Here is an 18,986-nt window from a genome sequence, read left to right on the forward strand (position 1 = left end):
CAGCCAATCTTTTAAAAAGTAATTATGATTTCCTTTCCAGTCTATTGGAACAGGTAACTATCAGCAGGGGAGCTCAGACAAGACATGCATACTGGGAATATGATGGAGGCGTCTGTAGATAGAGAGATTTGGTGAGAATTGGAAATTAGAGGGGGAAAGTCTTTGACTGATAAATAACCACTAGCACCCTTCCTTTTATAGTAGGAATAGCAATTTTCAGGTTCATGCAGTTTCCCAGGCCCATTTTTTTGAAATTCTGCAACAAATGGACAATTTCTGGCAGGTTTGGGCTTTTTAAAATAAATTATACTCTAAAATAGTATGTTAAGACTGTGACAGGCCGAATACACTTATTTTAAGTAAGAACCCTCCTAATTCTGCTCCTGCCAAAGGAAAATGTAAGTCTTTTTTTCCTTTCTTTCTTGTAAATCTGTTAAGATTTAAGTATTTTTAAATACTTTGCATCTTCATTTGTCTATTTTGCTGCATGTTTTTCCAGATACGTGTTTGTATTTGAATTTTGCCTGATACGTAGAGTTTTTGAATCAATTTTCCCCGATGTAATTCCTTTTTTCATTATTCCATGAATGTACACACAGTTTTGTATAGGCTTTTCTCTCTGTGTGTTTCTCTCGCACACATTTTAGTTGGTGAACAACATAAGACAATTTCGAAAGGAGCAAGAGCTCTTCAGTTTGCATTTTCGCTACAGAGTGTTGATTCAAAAATGCAATATTGAAAAGGAAATGAAATGAAAAATTTCCCTAATCCTAGATCATATGGTTTTGCATGTAGATGATCCTGTACAATCCTTGAGAGCTGTCTTAAAAAAAAACAACAAAAAACTTTTAAGTAGAAATAAATGTGTTCCTTGAAAATCAGCTGCTACTAAGAGAAAGCAGGCGACAGCAGGCTAAATGGACCAGTGCTCTAATTCAGCATAAAGTGACTTAATTTATTCATCACTGGAAATTAGAATCTCCTTCCCAACCATTCCTTCATCCCCTTACTCTTTCTAGAGTATGAATTTGAAGATGGGATTCATTTTGGGTGGTGAATTATGGATAGGTGAGACATTCAAGAGCCTCAGCTGCTCCTTCCAATTCTGTGCTGCTGAAATATGCCATTTAAAGCATCCAAACAGGAATGCACAAAGGCTACACACTGAGTAGTGTCAGCTTTTGTAGTCCAAAAAAAAAAGAAAAAAAAAGCACTAATGCAAAGGAGTGGGTGGGGCCAGGGGAAAATGCCTCCCTATGAAGGTGAAATGTTGGATCCTTGGAATGGGAAGGAGTAGCAATGCCACTACTAGACAATACTGCTGCTTCCAGGAGGAATTTCCTCAGTTTTACCTTATTATCTCCTCAGAAATTATTGATAGTTTGCTTTCTGAAAGTGAGGAGTTTATCTTATGAATTGGTCAAGCTGGATTGACATTAATTCAAACCCTCCCCGAGCTCTCTTCCCCATTATCCTTTCATTACACTTGATTGGCCATATGGCTGGCTTGAATTACTTCCATTAATACCAGAGGAATATTCATTCATTTTATACTCTGCCTTTTTACCTATGCTCAGTTAAGGGGCAGCAGCTAACCAACAACTTGCTAAGAAGCTAAGAAGATTCAGACCTGGTTAGTACTTGAATAGAAGATGACCAGAGAGAGCATCTGGGAGACAGAGACAGAATACTAATTTCAAATGTCCCATAGATAGAGAAAATGCTCCCTCGTTGAGCTAGATTCTTGGTGACTTCATGGACACATCTGTCCATGTACTTTTCTTGGCAACAGTAAAGCAGTCCTTGGGAAGTTTTTTGACTTTCCAATGTAGCTTACAATCCTGGGATTTCCTGATAGGCTCCCATCCAAGAACTCACAAGGTTTCTGATCAGCTTCTGATTCCAGGCAAGGATACTTAATGTGAAATAGAAGACATATTCTTGTTTTTCTTTTTTTACAGCGTCCCCCTTTCAGGCTTTCTTCATCCCTTACTTGGAGCAAGCTCGTCAAATCTGGCCATGGTTAGTTGGAGCTGGCGTGATTGGTGCCATAATATCAATGACAATCAGTGGACTCATCAAGCTAGGAACTCGAAAGAAGAAGAGAACCTCAGAAGAGACCCAACCCTTACTCATGGAGGGTGAAAATTATCAGCATATTACATATCAGTCACACTTATAAAACCATCCATGTGCTGACACCTAGAGCTAAATTTGTCATGATGTAGAAAATCTGTGAACATATCTTTTGAGGATTTCTAAACTTGGTGGGAAGTGTTCCTGTTTGTACAATATTTTCCTAATCTAAATTCCTCCTCCTCTACCAAAATAGATGTGCATGATTCCTGCATCAAACTTCTCCAGTGGATTTTGAAAGAGGTCAAGGGATATGGAAAACCCTTATAACCCCTACAGCATGATGATTCTGATCCCCTTCTTGATGTCACTTCATTTTAAACTTTGAAAGAAGGCCAGAAGATCACACATCTGTTGGATTACATTGATCTTGACCTGTAATTCATTAGTGATTCTAAGGTGCTAATTGAAATTAAAGCCACTGAAAACTGTCTAACAGTCATTCCTAAACTGACTTTAAAACCTCCTTTATATCTGTAGCAAAGTTAGTTGAGTGATGGTGAATGGGTAAAGGTTTTCTCTTTTAATGTATGCTTGCATTGTCAGAATGCATCTCAGTGGTACACACTATGACTTCAAAACTACACAGGAGGGATATGAGCTACATGTTCTTCTTCCTGTGCCTTCTTTCTACTTCTTGTCAGGCAGCATAGTAGCTGGGGAATTGAACCATAGAATGGCGATGGGGAGATATTCACATGTATTATGGAGTTTTGAAGCTACAGCAAATTTCTTATTTATCAATTATCAATTAGCATTTATATTAAACAGGGATGGAACAGAGAGGTTCTGGTTTACTCACCTTTTTTCGAACCTACACAATTTTTTTAGAGGGGGGATGATTACATAAAATTATGAGGAGTTGTGATGGGATTTTGAATTCATTAGATATGAGGAGCCAGATAGTCCCATCAGACAAATGCCTTATCTCTCTCACAGACACCCCACTTTGTCATATCACACAGCAATTGTCTCTTATTTCAATATTATCCAATGGCATTTCCAGATTCTTTGCACCAGAATCAGCCTCACATCTCTTTGTTCTGCACACCATAATTTGTACGTAAATACTGAGCTGATTTATTTCTGACTAGGCGGCAGTGTATCTGAAATTACCAAAGAAATGTTTCAATTGCAGTGATAAAGCTCTGTAGAGCTTGTGGGTGATCCATTTTCCATTGGAAGAAACTCTTGCCTTACTTCACCTCCTAGTTCCTAAGCTTCACTGGTCCTTAAAGCAGAAAGGTGGTATGCCAGCTTCACACATTTACCTTCACAACAACAACTCACTTGTATGTTTGTCTGCATATGATAAATGCACACCACTCTGGTGAGTTCACCTTAAATTCAGGGGGGAATCAAGGCTGTTTTGACTGTTTGCATATCTTCATAACTCTTCACCTGGTAGGACAGCCAAGAGAATTGACAATGCCCCCTTTTTCAGTAGGAGACTTGCCAGCTGTGAAGCACCAAATTGTTGGTTGAGTTCCTTTCCAGTGAATGTGTCATGGACAGAGGGAACCGCTTCATACATACACATGTATACACATGGACACAATCTCTCATGTCCTGTTCCTAGTGTCTCTGTGCAGGGATTTTTTAGAATTTATCTTCTCCCATCAGCTGCAATTGGAGCCATGATCAGAGACATCGGGGGATGTATATGATTGCAAAATTGCTAATGTAAGATGTTCCTTTCAAAGTTTTCAATAGGATTCTTAATAAAGGAGGAACAATGTCTTTGGTAGCCATGCTATCTCACCCTATTGCAAACACTCTTGTTTTGTTCATTTGTTTTGCAAAAGACCAGATAAATGCACAAAATATGTACTAAAATTATGGAGGGGATGGGGTGCTGGCAATTTATTTCATTGTTGAGGATAGAAGGAAAGAGGCGTTTGAATTGCTCTGGGACTTGCCATAGCTTTGGACAGGACTCTAAGATTTTTTGCACTCTGCTATTGGCCAGCTGGAAGAAGAGCCCTGATTGCCTCATAGTATTCTCTAACTATTCTCTTTGTTCCAGGGTGAATGAAGCTTGGCTGGTCCTAAAGCATTTTGGTATGATTGTAGAGCAGAAATGATGCTATGTAGAACAGCCCTAAGACGCTGAACTGATTTCTAAAGTATTACCCCAGCAATGAAAGAAAATGGATCCCTCAGTGGATGTCACTAAATACGAATAAGCCCCAGAATATTTTATGACCATCAGATGGGAGGCCCTAGATCACATCTTTTCAAGAGGCTCCTAAACTTCTTTTCCACGATTCAATAAATCAATTACCTAATTTTCTTTCATAATTAAAATGAATGACTCTAGTTACAAAGACCTTAATTACAATGACTCATAAGTTTCATGGCATTTCTAACTTCCATTAAGGGTTCTGAATGTAGAAACCATATCAATAGATCTGGCAGAGATGTGGCTGGTTACATCACCAATATCCTAACATCTTAATAACATAGATTTTTGTATCCATTTAAGGAATATGAGAAGTCCAGCCAGGCATCAGTTGGGATCTACAGTGAAGCACATTGGGAAGTAAATTCTATTCCCAAACCATGTTGCAGCCAAAAGATATGTCATGCTGACAAATCTGGAAGTTGTGATCCCAGCATGTTTGGAGGGGCCCATCATGCTGAAGAATAGAGGAAGGCTGCTGTATGTCCTTGAAATGGTGTTATATATGTTCCAAATGGCCTTTGCATTTCTAAGTACAGATGAATTGTATTGCACTGTTAAGGGAATGATGGTGATGCTCGTGATGATCATGATGATAATACCAATTGTTATTGGGGAATTAGCTACAGTTTCAGGAGGACATAGAAAAGATTTGGACTGCCTAAATTTGGAACAAGTTACAGCAGTCCAACTATAAGCAACAGCACTCATGTATAATTAAAATGCTACATTTGTGATTCCCAAGCTCTTGGGTAGAGCTTGAATCATGAAAAAGAAAACTGGCCAACATCAGTGATGATACATGATTAATTGGAAAATAATAATAATAATATGGCTTAAAAATTAAAAGTTACTTCCTCAGAACCAAAAAGCCATTATGTCTTTATAGTCATCTGCCAGTCAAGAGGCTGGTTAATTATCTCATCAAGTAACCAGTGCAAATGATATTTTGAAGGTGGTTAAAAAATGGTCTGAGTTATAGTCTAAACTTACTTGAAGAACTAGGTTGGAAGATACTAGATGTTTGAATCTAAAGAAGGATTCAACAAGGACTTTTAACCCCCTAATGCCAAGGTGTGGCTTCCTCAAGAGGAAACCACATATTCATTGTTTTGGATAATATCTCAAGAAATCAGCAAGATCGCAAATGCAATTATTGAGAGGGGGGAAACTGGTGCACATGAACAGAAATCATTTGGTTTTCTGTAGCCTGTGATTTTATTGGAAAAAATGATGGGCAATTAAAGCAAGGATTTGTAAAGTTGGGGACTGATGAGCAAACTTGGAATTTTGTGACAAGCCAATACACTCCTAAAATGTAGGTTATCTTCTTTATTCTTTCATAGAACTAAGGTTGCATAAAAATACCAGCTTTTCTTTTCTTTTCTTTTCTTTTCTTTTTTCTTTTCTTTTCTTTTCTTTAAAAAAGAGTCTATAGCTGTTTCCTACTCAATATTCCAGCAGTGTTACAAGGATGTGGTTTACTGCAAGGCCACAAATGCTTTCCTGATCATAACAACTTGGAAAAAAATATTCATTGCTTTATTGAAAATTTCTCTTCATTTTCATAATACACAATACATTTCCATAACAGTTCTCTGTCAAACGCATGCCTGGCAACTGCAGCAATTAATATGAATAAAAGCAGGCTTTGAGGAATCTTTTATCTGGAAGGACTGAATGGCACACACTCAAACTTTCTTTGACTTTCTAGACTTTTTAGATGGGGACACCAGAAGATCTTCAGCAGAAACAGTTGTGTTTGCCACTTCAGTCATTCAGTGGAAAATGGCAGCAGGGAGGAGAAAGAATTGGCAACACATAACTGGGATGGGCATCTCCTACTCAGTGACTCAATTATAGAAGGTAAGGAATTACTATGGAACATAGCTTGAAGCTGGGGAAAAACAGACTTGAGAAATATTAAACTTGATAGCCAGTTCTACTAGAAAAAAGAATGAAAGTCTACAACCTGAAGACTGGCCAAATGTTCTGCAAAGTCCACTTTGCAAATTTTTCATCTTCTCCTTCTCCAAATAAAGAGGAAATCATTTTTACCCCTAAACAGCCTCCAGCCTCTTCCCATCTCCACCCCAACAAACAGGCCAAATATTTTGGCCCTATCCTGCTGTGAACATTTCTGCATCACAAGACAAGCCCTAGTATCTCCCAAGGCTGAAGAAAAATTACAAGGAAAGTATAGTTGCTAAAGGGTTGCCTACATCCCATACTAGAGCTGGAGTGAAAGACTTAAGAATAATCTGTTGAAAACTGCATGCCAGTCTGGAGATGGATGGATAATCCCCACCCTACTTTTGTTATCTCTTCCTCAAGTTTGTTGAAACTCCCTTCCAATCCTCCTATTTATTCAACAGGCTGCTGAGACTTGTGAGGCCTAGAAGTAAAGGTGGCATTAGGGCCACAGGTTGTCCATCTTTGAAGCAGGGCAAGGTAATGGACTTCAATGACCAATATTCAAAAATTCTCAAATTTAATCTTCTGGGAATGTTCTGTTCTCAAACCATTTGAGGCTGGCCCCAAGATCTGTACCATATTGAAACCCTACAATTGTCCCATGATTTAATGTATACTTTGGAGAAAATCTACACTTGCAAAAATAAAGCTTGATTGTTATAGTACTTTTAATGTACTAAATGCTTTGTTGTGTGTAGCTACTCAACAATACTGTATCCGAGTGTTGTTCCCATTTTACACAAGACAATTAGTGCCTGCAATGGAGGAGGGAGATTGCACGCCAAGACAGAGGATGCCAAAATAGCCATTAGTGGTCAACCCCATTATTCAGATGAAAAAAAAATGAAAGAAAAAGAAATTTTTAACAATTGAAATTGATTTTCAAAACCTTTTCAGATTGTATAAAAAAGGCAGCCTTCCTTTTAGCTAAGTTAAGGCAGCTCACAAAACAATTTCACAGTCAAGGTAATTAAACCCAATTCCATAAAATAACCCAACCATCAGAGCAGGTGAAAACACATAAAAATAAGGGGGCGGGGGGTAGAGAGAGAGAGAGAAGAGGAGAATTAGATGCCATTTAAAAAAAGTGCAAATCAAATACTTTCACTTGGCATTTGATGAGAAGTGGGGACTTTCCAGTTGAGACACTCCAGTGCTTTGCATGCTCTACTGGACCAATGCAGGCAGGGTGGATATGAAAGGAAACAGAAGTTAGGATCTCTCTGGCCCTGTGTCATGGGGTAGTTTTTCTATCAATTTTCTCAGTGGAAAACTAATTATTTAGACCAGCTAAATGTCTACATTCTTCTCTGAATCAGGAACATAGTAGAAGGTGGAAAGAGTTTGTTTCACAACTGAACCTCCTCCAAATATCTGCTTCCTGATAACTAAAAAATTGGCCATGGAAGTAATCAGAAAGAATTCCCAGGTTTCCTCTCCAAGAACTTGCTCCAAATGTGGAAGGGAAATAAATCCATTCTACTGTATGATTCCCAGGACATTGTCTAATGTATTCAGTTGGCAGACAAGTTCTGAGTTGGGGCATTGTTGGCAAACCCTTCCACTGATACCTGAACTGTAAAAAATAAAATCTAATTTCAGTCCAATCAGCTCAACTCCTGGCAACTAAAAGTGGAAGTCCATGTTATTTTCTTGATAACAATCCAGAGGTAGTCTGCCATCATCTTTTTTTCCCCCAAAATTCCCAGTCTAGCCTACAGCCCTGTGATTTTTGGGTGCTCTCCCAAGCATTTATTAAGGAAATCTGATGATGTTTAGTATCTGAATTCAGATAGCATCTGCTGAATGCTGCCACTTATTGAGACTTCATTTCAATAGTCCCTCTCTCCAGCAGTCTGATCTGCTTTGGGTAGGTAGTTCTATAGCCACCATGTCAATTTCTCAGCCAGTGACCTGGGATATTGAAAATGGTAGCTTCCAGTTCTATCTTCCCATCATTAAAAGTATTGCTGCTGAAGTTGAAATCACTAGGCGACCCTGTGGAGATAATACAAGAGAAATGGTTAGTAGAAGGGACTTGGTTGAAGATGCTTCTAAATTTGAACCCAGTCATTCCAGGACAGGAAGTAGAGGGGCATCTCCAAGAATATGATCTTCAAAATCTTCAAAAATGCTACTGCTAATGGACTGTGAATGGTCCATTCACAGTGCTGCAACACAAAACAAGTGAATTTTAACAAAATGTAGGAGCTGGCAAAGATTGAAATGCTATCAGTTGCTTGCCGCATTGATTTCATTTTGTGGCCAATGTAAATTAAGCTTGTACTAATTGTATCATATGTGTCCAGCTAAAAGCAAATGTCAGACTTATCTCCTCATAAAGACATAGGAGAAGTTGACCTGAACATTCTAGCTATCCAGTGGTCAATTTGCCAACCAAAGAGAATCCTAGATGCTAATAGGACTGATAGAGTACATTCTGGAGTGAATGTGTATGCATCCATAATTCAGAGTTCTTGCAATCTTACATGCCAATGCCAGAACATTTTCTCCGATTCAGGAATTGCTTTGAAGTCCTTAAGATCTAAGTCTTTTGGACCAATCTTCCATAAGCAGTTGGTCTCCAGATAGATCGGATGAGAAAATCCAGCCTGACAGAGTATGAGAGTTGTACTCTAGGCCAAAGGAAACCCACCACCTGTTTATCTAATGACCATGCAGTAGTTACTAGTAAGAAATGGGCAATTTGGTGAGTGATTACAAGTGATGGCAAGATGATTTTTGTGAGGGCAAAAGGAGCCCATTGCTGGGGTTTATGTAATTGCTGTTTTGGAAAACTTGTTTATCACAGCAACTCAGCATTAACAAATATCTACAGACCTGAAAGAGGACCTGTCTTATCATCTCATTCCAGACCCTTCTTTAATTACCATTGCCATTGAAGACATAGTGGGATGAGAGCTGTGGTATCTGGAATCTGGTAGCACCAAAATCAGGAATCTGGTAGCACCTTTTCCAACTAACAAATTTTATTAAAAGGCATGAGCTTTTGTGACCTGCAGCTCACTTCATAAGATGCATGGAGTGCATGTAATAAAGAACCTTATTCAGCCTAATCCCACACAGTCTAGAGCCATTGATTATGCCATACTCTCTCCAAGAAACATCCTTTACAATAAGCAGATGTTAATCACCAATGCCATTTCTACCCTGGAATTTCAACTACACCAGGACTTTAATGAGATGAGGCCACGCTGCTGAACTCATCTCCTTGAAGAAAAACAAAGAAAACAAACTGTCCAAACTACCCCAAGTATCAGCTCACCATAATTATCTATCTAATATCTGTTTTATCTATCTAATATTTAATTATCTAATAAACTGGGTTGTCTGAGGGACTGCTCTCCCAATTATACCTGCCCATACCATCAGATCTGGTAGAGAAAGCATGCTGTGGGTCCTGTCTGCTAGGGAACTACATTTGGTGGGCCCCAGGAGGTAGGCCTTTTCTGCTGTGGCGCCCACCTTATAGAGCATTCTCCCCACTGATGTGAGGTTAGTTCCATCCCTGTTAATGTTCTGGAAGTCCCTCAAGACCTGGCTATGTCATCAGGCTTGGGGGTCCCAGGGGACTGGTGAAACCTTGAGATGGCTCCATGGTTCACGTTCATTCTCTCTTGTACCTTGTGGTTTTTAATATTTTAATAATGACTGTTTTTATATATTTGTTTTAATGAATTGTTGTATGCCACCCAGAGTCACTTTTTGTGAGATGGACGGCTATATAAATTTGACTGACTGACTGACTGACTGATTGATTGATTGATTGATTGATTGATTGATAAATAAATAAAGGGAGAGCTCCACAGATCATTCCCCACATCTGATGCAGCTGCAAATCATGAAAGCTGATACCATTGAAAGGGGTGATGAATATACTGGGGATATATTCAATGCATTTTGGGTATAATTCCAGGTGCTGATGATCACCTTTGAAATCTACATGGCTTGGGGCTCAGCTATCTAACACTACTTGCACCAGATGGAATCTGCCCCTTTAAGATGCGTCTTCCTGCAAAGTCCTCCATTCCTCTTAAGGTGCCTTTCTCTGCAAGAACTCCCCTTCTGGGGAACAGCTTCCTGTCATATATAAGAGCCACCCCTCAAGTTTAATATTCAGGAAGTTTTTAAAAACACAACTTGGAGGACCAAGGTGAAAAAGGGTTGGGCACCTGTGGTGGGATGAATCTGATCACTTTGATGATATAAAGCATCATGGGTTTTATGACTGTATTATGATTTATGTTGATTGTAGCTCTTATTTGATATTTTTGCTAGTTGGAAAATTATTGTGACATTGTTGCTGTAAGCTGCTAACTGAAGCAGTATAAAAACATTTGTCATCATCATCATCATCATCATCATCATCATCATCATCATCACCACATTCTATCTGATTCTTTAAGGTAGAAATGTTTTCTCTCTTATTACTACAAAATCTTTAAAAAACCATCTAAAGTCAGGTTATATGAATCTGTTGGTATTCTTTTCCCCCAGATGCACCTATTTCTCATCACACTGGTGAAGGAATTCTGAAATTTTGTTCATATCATACCCTCAATTTCTTCATAACAGGTTTGGGAGGAACAAACCAGTGTCTGCTTGATAATATATTTTTACATATTAGCTGGCTTCATGCAACTCAAATCAGTTAACAATTTACTGGTTGCATAAGCACAATATGTTAATCATGGTTATATATGACTTTGATTAGATTTTTTTTTGTTTAGGTGTGGGACATAAGAAGTTTTTAAACTCAGTTCTTTTGGTCAGTTTATGGCTCATGCTTTGGGTGAATAAAATGGATTCATTCCATCATCGAGATAAGTACTTGACCTAAAATAGCGATTAGATTCTGCTTTGGGTCCATCCTGATTTTTTATTTCCATCTTCAGGAGACAAAGAAAAGCTTCTGAAATAAATGTAGGAAATGCTCGTTGCATGAGGCTCTCTGCCTTGTGGGAAATAGCTAGAGAATGAACTGCGCTGTGCCACTGAGCGGAGACCACTGGCAATGCATATAATAGTTAGCTGATGTCCAAAACAGATGTTATGTGAGATGAAGCAACGGAAGGAGATGAAAAATTGCATTCTCTAGTGATCTTTCTTGCCATTAAATGCCCACAAGGAGAAGGCTGTTGCCTACATGTCCTGGATATGAGTTTAAACTAAAAGCTGACCCTCATGAATTATTGGCCTGATCCAGCAAGGTTTTCCTTGCACAGGCGATTGCGTCCATAGCCATGTTTAAATGGGAAAAGCCAGAGACGTCTGCAGGATCTGACACCATCATCAAAATCACAAAAGCAGCATGGCACCATCATGCTGCAAGCACCACCGTGGTACGCTGTGAGATTTCCCTCTTTTGTATGTGTGTGTGAGACTTGAACACACCTGTAACAACAGGGGCAGAGTTTGGAGTATGATGGTATCATGCAGGATTTTTCACCCCCCCCCCTTTGCTCCCCCTGCAGACACCTCTGGTTCTAGACCAATTCCAGATGCATGATGGGATATGCAGATATGGCTGGGAGCAGGTGGCCTTGGACTTAAACCATTCTCTGCTCACCTTCCCTTCCCTTCAAATTCTTCCTAATGAGAACTCTTCGCCCCAGGAAGTTGCTCATAGAGGTCAAGCAGGCTTCTCCAGCTGTTCTTCTCATCCTTGTCATCCTCCCAGGACTACTGTGTATAGTTCTGGCCCTGTACCTTCACCAGGAGATTACAGAACTAGGAAAGGTGCACAAAAGGATGCTAAGGAGAGACATGGTAGAGGTATATAAAATCACGCACAACCGAGATAACCTGGAAGAAAATTAGTTTCCTTCCTCTTTCACAAGATTAGAATACAAGGTCATCCCCTGAAAGTAATGTAGGAAAGTTCAAATCGGACAGCCTACGGTGAATCTGCCAAAGAGCTGCCAGTGGTTCTCATAATGCAATTTGGATATTTTTAAAGGGTACTAGACAGCCTGATGGAGGAGGAGGCTCATTTGATAGCCATTTACTGCTTGATGAATCATAAGCAGGACACCTCGAAGCAGGGCACTTCTCACCTTGCTGAAAAGGGAGAGTGCAAGGGACCCTCCAGTCCAATTGGTGAGCTCCCCAAATTTATTCATACCAGATCAGGTGGACCCAGAGCTTCATCTTCCAGGGCTCTTTCTGAAAATCATCACCTGAGAAATATGGTGCCCCTCTACTATAGCTCAGCATCTTCTTCCCCAGAAAGGACAGCCTCTACTGTCCCCCAGAGGTTCCCAGAGATGCAATATTTCATTCCGAAGCGAGCATGTGAACAGGCTCCTGCTACTGTGGGAAGAGCTGGGATGAAGAGATGTAAGCCACTCACTTCTCCTGACCCTGTCAAATTGACAGAACTGAATCCCCCCCCCCCCCCGGCTGGTTTGTACGCAGCAGTTGCATTGCAAATTGACGAAGAAAAGAGCTTCAAGCTTGGAAGTGACAAGTCCGTAGTCCCACCAGATCTTTACAGTAAGGGTGCTCCTTCTACACGCAGACCAACTGCGCACAGTCAGGTGGGCAATTTCCACAAGCTGATCCCAGGGTTGCTGTTCTGCTTCTCTCCTGGAGGTTTTATTTGCTTTGGTCTCTGGAGATTTCTCCCTGGGAGTTTCCAGAGAGTATGGCACTGCATGCTTAATCAAGGCACACTGCATTGTGAATACACACCAGGACACTCTCTGCAGGAGCGGCGGCCAGGTGACATATCTTCGGGATTATTAATGGTGTGTCTGGCAGCTTTTACCTTGTTTAGCTGGAACCAGAGGATTGCTGCATCATCTACCAGGCAAATGTCACTTGATCAGAACCATAAATCGGTCAAACCAAGAAGGGTATTGTCTTTCTCCAAAAGTGGATAAGATAAGCAGCAAGAAATGCCCTGCAACAGATTGAAGACCTATTTCTCAGGCAGGAGGGGGAGGCACAAGGTTTACATAGTCATTTCCCTATCCAAATTCTGTGCCCAGAGGGAGAAGGCAGAGGAGGGATCAGAAGACAAGCACAATGACCTTGCAATGACAGAATTTTAATGGGTGGCTGGCACAATCTAAAGCGATGCTGCGGCTTGCCAGCATGCGCGCTCTCTCGCTCTCTCTTCCGAGTGTTCCTATATACACCAGACATTTATGTAAGTCTGTTTCTCAGCCTTCCTGCTTGTCCTTACCTGAGGTCAACAAGCAGCTTAACCAAGATTTATTTATCAAGCTGTCAGATTTGCTTACATCCAGGGACATTCTGTCCCTGCTTTTGACAGCACTGGGAGGTGAAGGAGTTAAAAAATATATACTGATATTCAGATCAAGGCACAGATCAAAGAATGGCTGAGGGTGACCCAGAGGCTCTTTCCTAAATACACACTTGCTGTCCCTCCCCCTCCAACAAGGCGTGGAATATAGGGCTGCAGAGAATGGCAACTCAAAATGCTGCTTTGGCCTCTTGAGAACATGAGAGAGGTTCTGCATGGGGACGTTTTTCTTCCACCAACACACAACCTGCGGAGTACGACCCAGAGTGGACTACTGACAAAACAGTTTCTGTAAAGGCTGGAGTGGGGGTAGGCGGGGGGGGGGGGCAATATCGGGCAGGCTTCACTCAGATGGCTACTGATTCAAGGGCACAGTTCTCTATCAGTTCATTTTATAACAGATACTAGAAAAGCTATAACTAGAGCAGGAAATCAGCAATTGGCAACAATTAGTCTTAAGCCATAAATAGTTTAGTCCCCAGGTTCAAATCTGACTTTGGTAATTCCCACCAGTGCGCTGTAATTGGTGGGTCTTTTCTTAGTGGGAAAGGTGATTGACTTCTGGGCATTGTTACTGTAACAGACCCTCCTGGATTTGTGTGAGATCTGGCCTTGGTTCTCATAGCCATCACAGGCAACCTGAAGTCTACAAGTGGCTTCCAGGATCTTCCTTTGTACCTCACTCCTGGATCCCCACATGACAATTATTGATGAAAGATGGGGATATAATTTTTCACCATTTTGAGGCAGGAAATACATATAGTCATATAGAAGGCTTAACACAGTTTACGTTATGTAGAATACTCTGGAACTTCTTCACATTATCAAAAGGAAAAAAAAAAGCCTTGTCCATTTTTCATCGTCATCTCACCCACTGAAGCTATTGCGTTCCCCACCCCTACCCCCAAAATGTTAAATTGAATTCTATGGAGTTGGGGAGCTTTACAAATTTGATAGCTAAATGAATAGGTGGAGTCCTTGGGGTTCTCTGAGCTTGGTTGTTTTCTTGCAAACATTTCGTTACCCGTCTAGGTAACATCTTCAGTGCTAGAATGGAATGGGTTTTGCTCTCTGTTTATATACTGTGGCATGCCCTGCCAGTGTTGGTGGGGGTGGGGGTTTTGTTTTGTTGTTTTTTTTCCTCTGGTAGTTCCTTGATTAAGGTATTGTTTACTGCTTGTATGTCTGGTGGTAATCTTAATCTGTTTATCTGGGTGATGATTGCTGGTGAGGAGATGTTCTGGTCTTTTGTTTCCCTTTCTATTGTCTCTTTTGAATAGTGTATAGATGTTGTTTATGTGTCTGTTGATGGTTGCCTTGTCTGAATACCAAGCTTCCAAGAATTCCCTTGCATTTTTGGATTTAGCTTGGTCTAAGATGCTGACAGTTTCCCAGTTGAAACTATGGTTAAGTCTGTGCATGTGTTGTGAGATTAAGGAGTTTTCATCATGTCTTCTGACTGCTGGTTGGTGTTCACGGATGCACTCTGCAAGTGCACGCATGCACTTCTGCCTGTCTGTCCTACATAGTGGTTGTTACAGTCCTTACATTGTATGTTGTAGATGACTCCTGTTTTTTCTTCTTGGGCTGCTGGGTCTTTTATTTTGCTTAAGATGTTTTGGAGGGCTTTAGTTGGTTTGTATACTATGGAGATGCCATGTGGTTGTAATAGTCTATTGATAGTTTCTGAGACATTTCTGATGTATGGCAGTGTTATCCTTTTCATAGCTTGTGTTGGTTGTGTTGTAGTAGGTTGAGTGGTCAGGCACTTTTTAGTAAAGTTGTGTGGGTATCTATTTTGTAGGAAGATGTTGTATAGGTGGTCTCTTTCCTTTTTCTGCTGTTCTGGGTTGCTGCAATGCGTTTGTGCTCATTTGAATAATGTTCTTACACAGCTCCTCTTGTGGGAGGTTGGGTTGTTACTTTGGTAATGTAGTACTTGATTAGTGTGGGTTGTCTTCTGATAGACTTGGGTTTCTAATTTGCTGTTGTTTCCTCTGCTGATGAGGATATCCAGGAAGGGTAGTGTGTTGTTTTCTTCCTCTCTGGTGAATTTTATTCCTTCATATATGCTGTTGATGGTTTCATGTGTATTCTCTAGTTGTTCCTTTTTTATTATAACAAAGGTGTCATTTACATACTGGATCCATACTTTGGGTTGTATAGTTTCTAGGTGTTGCATTACAATCTCTGCTATGAGTCCTGACAGTGGTGATCCCATGGGTGTGCCTCTGATTTGTTGGTATATTTGTCCATCAAACTGAAAATAGGTAGTGAGGCAGAGGTTGATGAGGTCCATGATTCTGGGTGTTTCAATCTGGGTGTATTTGGTTAGGTTGAGTGTGTTGTGTAGTACTAATATGGATTCTTTTGCTAGTTCCAGGTTTATGGATGTAAAGAGTATTGTGACATCAAATGAGACCAGAATTTCATCTTCATCTATGTGTACATCTTTGATTTTCTGGAGGCACTGTAGTTAGGAGTTGATAGAATATTCCCTCTTCTCTGTGAGATGTCCAAGTTTTTTTGTCAGTTCTTTCGCTATGTTGTACGTTGGAGTCCCTGGTAAAGATACAATTGGTCGGAGAGGTATGTCAGGCTTGTGTATTTTTGGTCGTTCATAGAAACGTGGGAGGATGGGTCCACTGCTTTTCGTCCGCCACTCTTCCTCCTTTGTGATCTGGCCTTTGTTAGGTTGTTAAGGGTTTTGTGATCTGGCCTTTGTTAGGTTGTTAAGGGTTCTCTTGATTAGGTTGTCTAGTTCTGTATTGGGTTGGTGTTACAAGAAAACAACCAAGCTCAGAGAACCCCAAGGACTCCACAGTTCAACCCTGGGCTACACATACAGTATTTGCTTCCAAATGAATAGGTGCTAAGTGTGTGTATAGAATATGAATTCTTTGATTGAATTCAAATAACTGAATACATGGAATTGTAGACAAACCAAATGTACTGAGTTTGTACAAAATGCCAAGCCACAAAATAATTGACCAAGGTTAATATTACCTACCTTTAGCATGCTGTGAGAATGCAGTCACTAGGTCTTTGCTTGATACGGTCAAGCACATCACTCAAACACCACTTTAATGTGACTATGTTGACTATGCAGAGGTTACTAGGGGAATACACTTGGTTACCACTCCAAATTTATATTTTCAGCTGAACTCCCTTTTGCTTTAATCTATTTGCTTTTGTAAAATATGTTTTTACAAAATTAATCTATTTACTTTGGTAATGCTTTTTTTTTGGTAACCCCCCCGCCCTCTTACATTTAATCATCTAGAGCAAGCTGTGTGTATAGGTATTTTATAAATAAAGAATAAAGCACTCATTAATTAACACAGGATTGCCCTTCTGTAAGGACTGCAGTGTTCTTTGAAAAAGAAAAGCCAAAGAGCAGAGAACAGCACACATTTATGTGATATTAAAACTAAAGTGAAGTTAAACCAAATATTGAATTTGCATAGTTTATTCTTGGTATGTCATTTGAGATTGGCATGTGTGTACCCCGAGAATATCTGCATTCTTCGAATAAGTAGTCTATTCTTTTTCAAATAAAAAGTAGGATTTTCTGGAATGGGTCTATGAGTTTACTAATTTTCAAGGTTATCATTACACATAGATCCTGGGAATTCTCTAAAGAATATGGGGGCCCAAATCTACTTAGGCCATGACAACACACTGGGCCTGCATAATTTATTCCACAAGCTGGATATAGCCCACCAACTGTACCTGGTGGGCCTTCCAAGTTCATCAGAACACAGTGTCCCCCACAATTTCAGTAGAAGGGCCCACACATCCCAATCTCTCTTATTTCCCATTCAATTCAATGGCAGAGAATTTACTGATGAAGGCCTTCAAAGGAAAAGAGAATTTGGGAGACATTTACATGGGCAGAGAGTTGTTCTTGATGGGCAGAGAGTGATGTTTCTCTTCTATTACCGATGTTTTTGTAGATATTTGATAGCGAGGTGGCCAAGAAGTGTGAATGACCTGTCTTTTATTGTACAATCCTCATTCTAGCTGCTTTCCAGATTCCAATTAATTCAGTAGAGGACTCTTTTCATAGAGCTATTTCAATAGTGCTGACCATGAAATATGATTATAGGATTTGTCCTGTATAGGCCTCATTTCAGAGGGGCAATGGAAAAAGACGCCAACCATTCCTGATCTCTGATCAACCATTCCTACTATCTGCTGAGCTGTGTTCTCCTTGCTGGCTGTGTGAAACATTGTAGCAGAAGGTCTTCTGAAGAGTTTGTAGCCTACTTAAATCTTCCGTAGCCCTCCTGCTATTATGAGGCAGGGAGGAAAGGCAGATTTTAAGGAGGTACATGGAGAACCTCCAGGTCATGGGCCAAATAGAATTTGTGGAAGTTCCCACTCTGGTCTACACCAGAGTGTAATTTTCAGGGATTCTGCCCTTATTCACCAAGTCCTCTTTCCCAGAGTTTGTACTCCTTATTCAGAAGGAGTACAAGCTGAGCTGATATCCTATTATTGCTATCACTAGTAGTTCCCGATGGAAGTAGATAAGGTTATTCTAAGGTTACAACTATACTTTTTGGTATATCTGATTCAAAAAAGATGGGCAACATCTTTTCCTCCCCTCCTCCACATTATGGCTAATTTTGAGGGGTATTTAAAGGTAAGGGGGTATTTTTCATTTCTTTAAAATCCTTGAATCACTGCCCCGCCTCACAATTTTCCCTGTGTTAAGAAAGTGTTAAGTGATTTTCTTAAAATCACTTCAACCTCCTGATAATAACAAAAAAGGGGACACTTTTGCCTCCATCTCTTCCAATGACATCATAATGTGGAGTTCTTGGTATTCTCTGAGCTTGGTTGTTTGCTTGCAGACATCTCATTACTCAAGTAGGTAACATCATCAGTGGGGGTGAGTGTGGGGTTTGCTATAGTAGCTTGCTCTGCCAGTTTTGGTGGGGGTGTGGTTTCCTCCTTGGTGGTTCCTTGATTATTTTTTTCTGCCTGATTGATGATCCCTTATCTGAGTGTTGGCTGCTGGAAGGGATGTGTTCCAGTCTTTTTTTTTTTTTCCTTCCTAGGTTTTTTTATTGTCTCTTTTGCATGGTGTGTAATTGTGGAATACCTCTGTGTCTAACCTAAGAAAGATAAGCCAACACTCAGATAAGCAGGAATCAACACCAGGAAATAATCAAGAGGAAAAAAAAATTCTAATCAAGGAACCACCAAGGAGGAAACAACACCCCCACCAAAACTGGCAGAGCAAGCTACTATAGCAAACCCCACACTCACCCCCACTGATGATGTTACCTACTTGAGTAATGAGATGTCTGCAAGCAAACAACCAAGCTTAGAGAATACCAAGAACTGGCAGGACAAGCTACTATATATAAACAGGCAGCAAGCCCCACACGCATC

General features: G+C 40.3%; 1 protein-coding gene across 2 annotated transcripts in view; it reads left to right on the plus strand.

The window, feature by feature from the left end:
• The window catches only part of TYR (tyrosinase), a 56,582-nt gene extending 54,400 nt beyond the window's left edge, over positions 1-2,182 (plus strand). For both annotated transcript variants that reach the window (XM_088140845.1, XM_088140846.1), the window contains one exon: positions 1,962-2,182. In XM_088140845.1, coding sequence (XP_087996971.1) covers positions 1,962-2,182 — 221 coding nt within the window. The remainder of the gene's footprint in view (positions 1-1,961) is intronic.
• The last annotated feature ends 16,804 nt before the right edge of the window (positions 2,183-18,986 follow it).

The sequence above is a fragment of the Python bivittatus genome, unplaced genomic scaffold, assembly GCF_059951505.1.
Source record: "Python bivittatus isolate LINGU-HERP-01145 unplaced genomic scaffold, Pbiv_v1 ctg000340_np1212, whole genome shotgun sequence".
Taxonomy (NCBI): Eukaryota; Metazoa; Chordata; class Lepidosauria; order Squamata; family Pythonidae; genus Python; species Python bivittatus.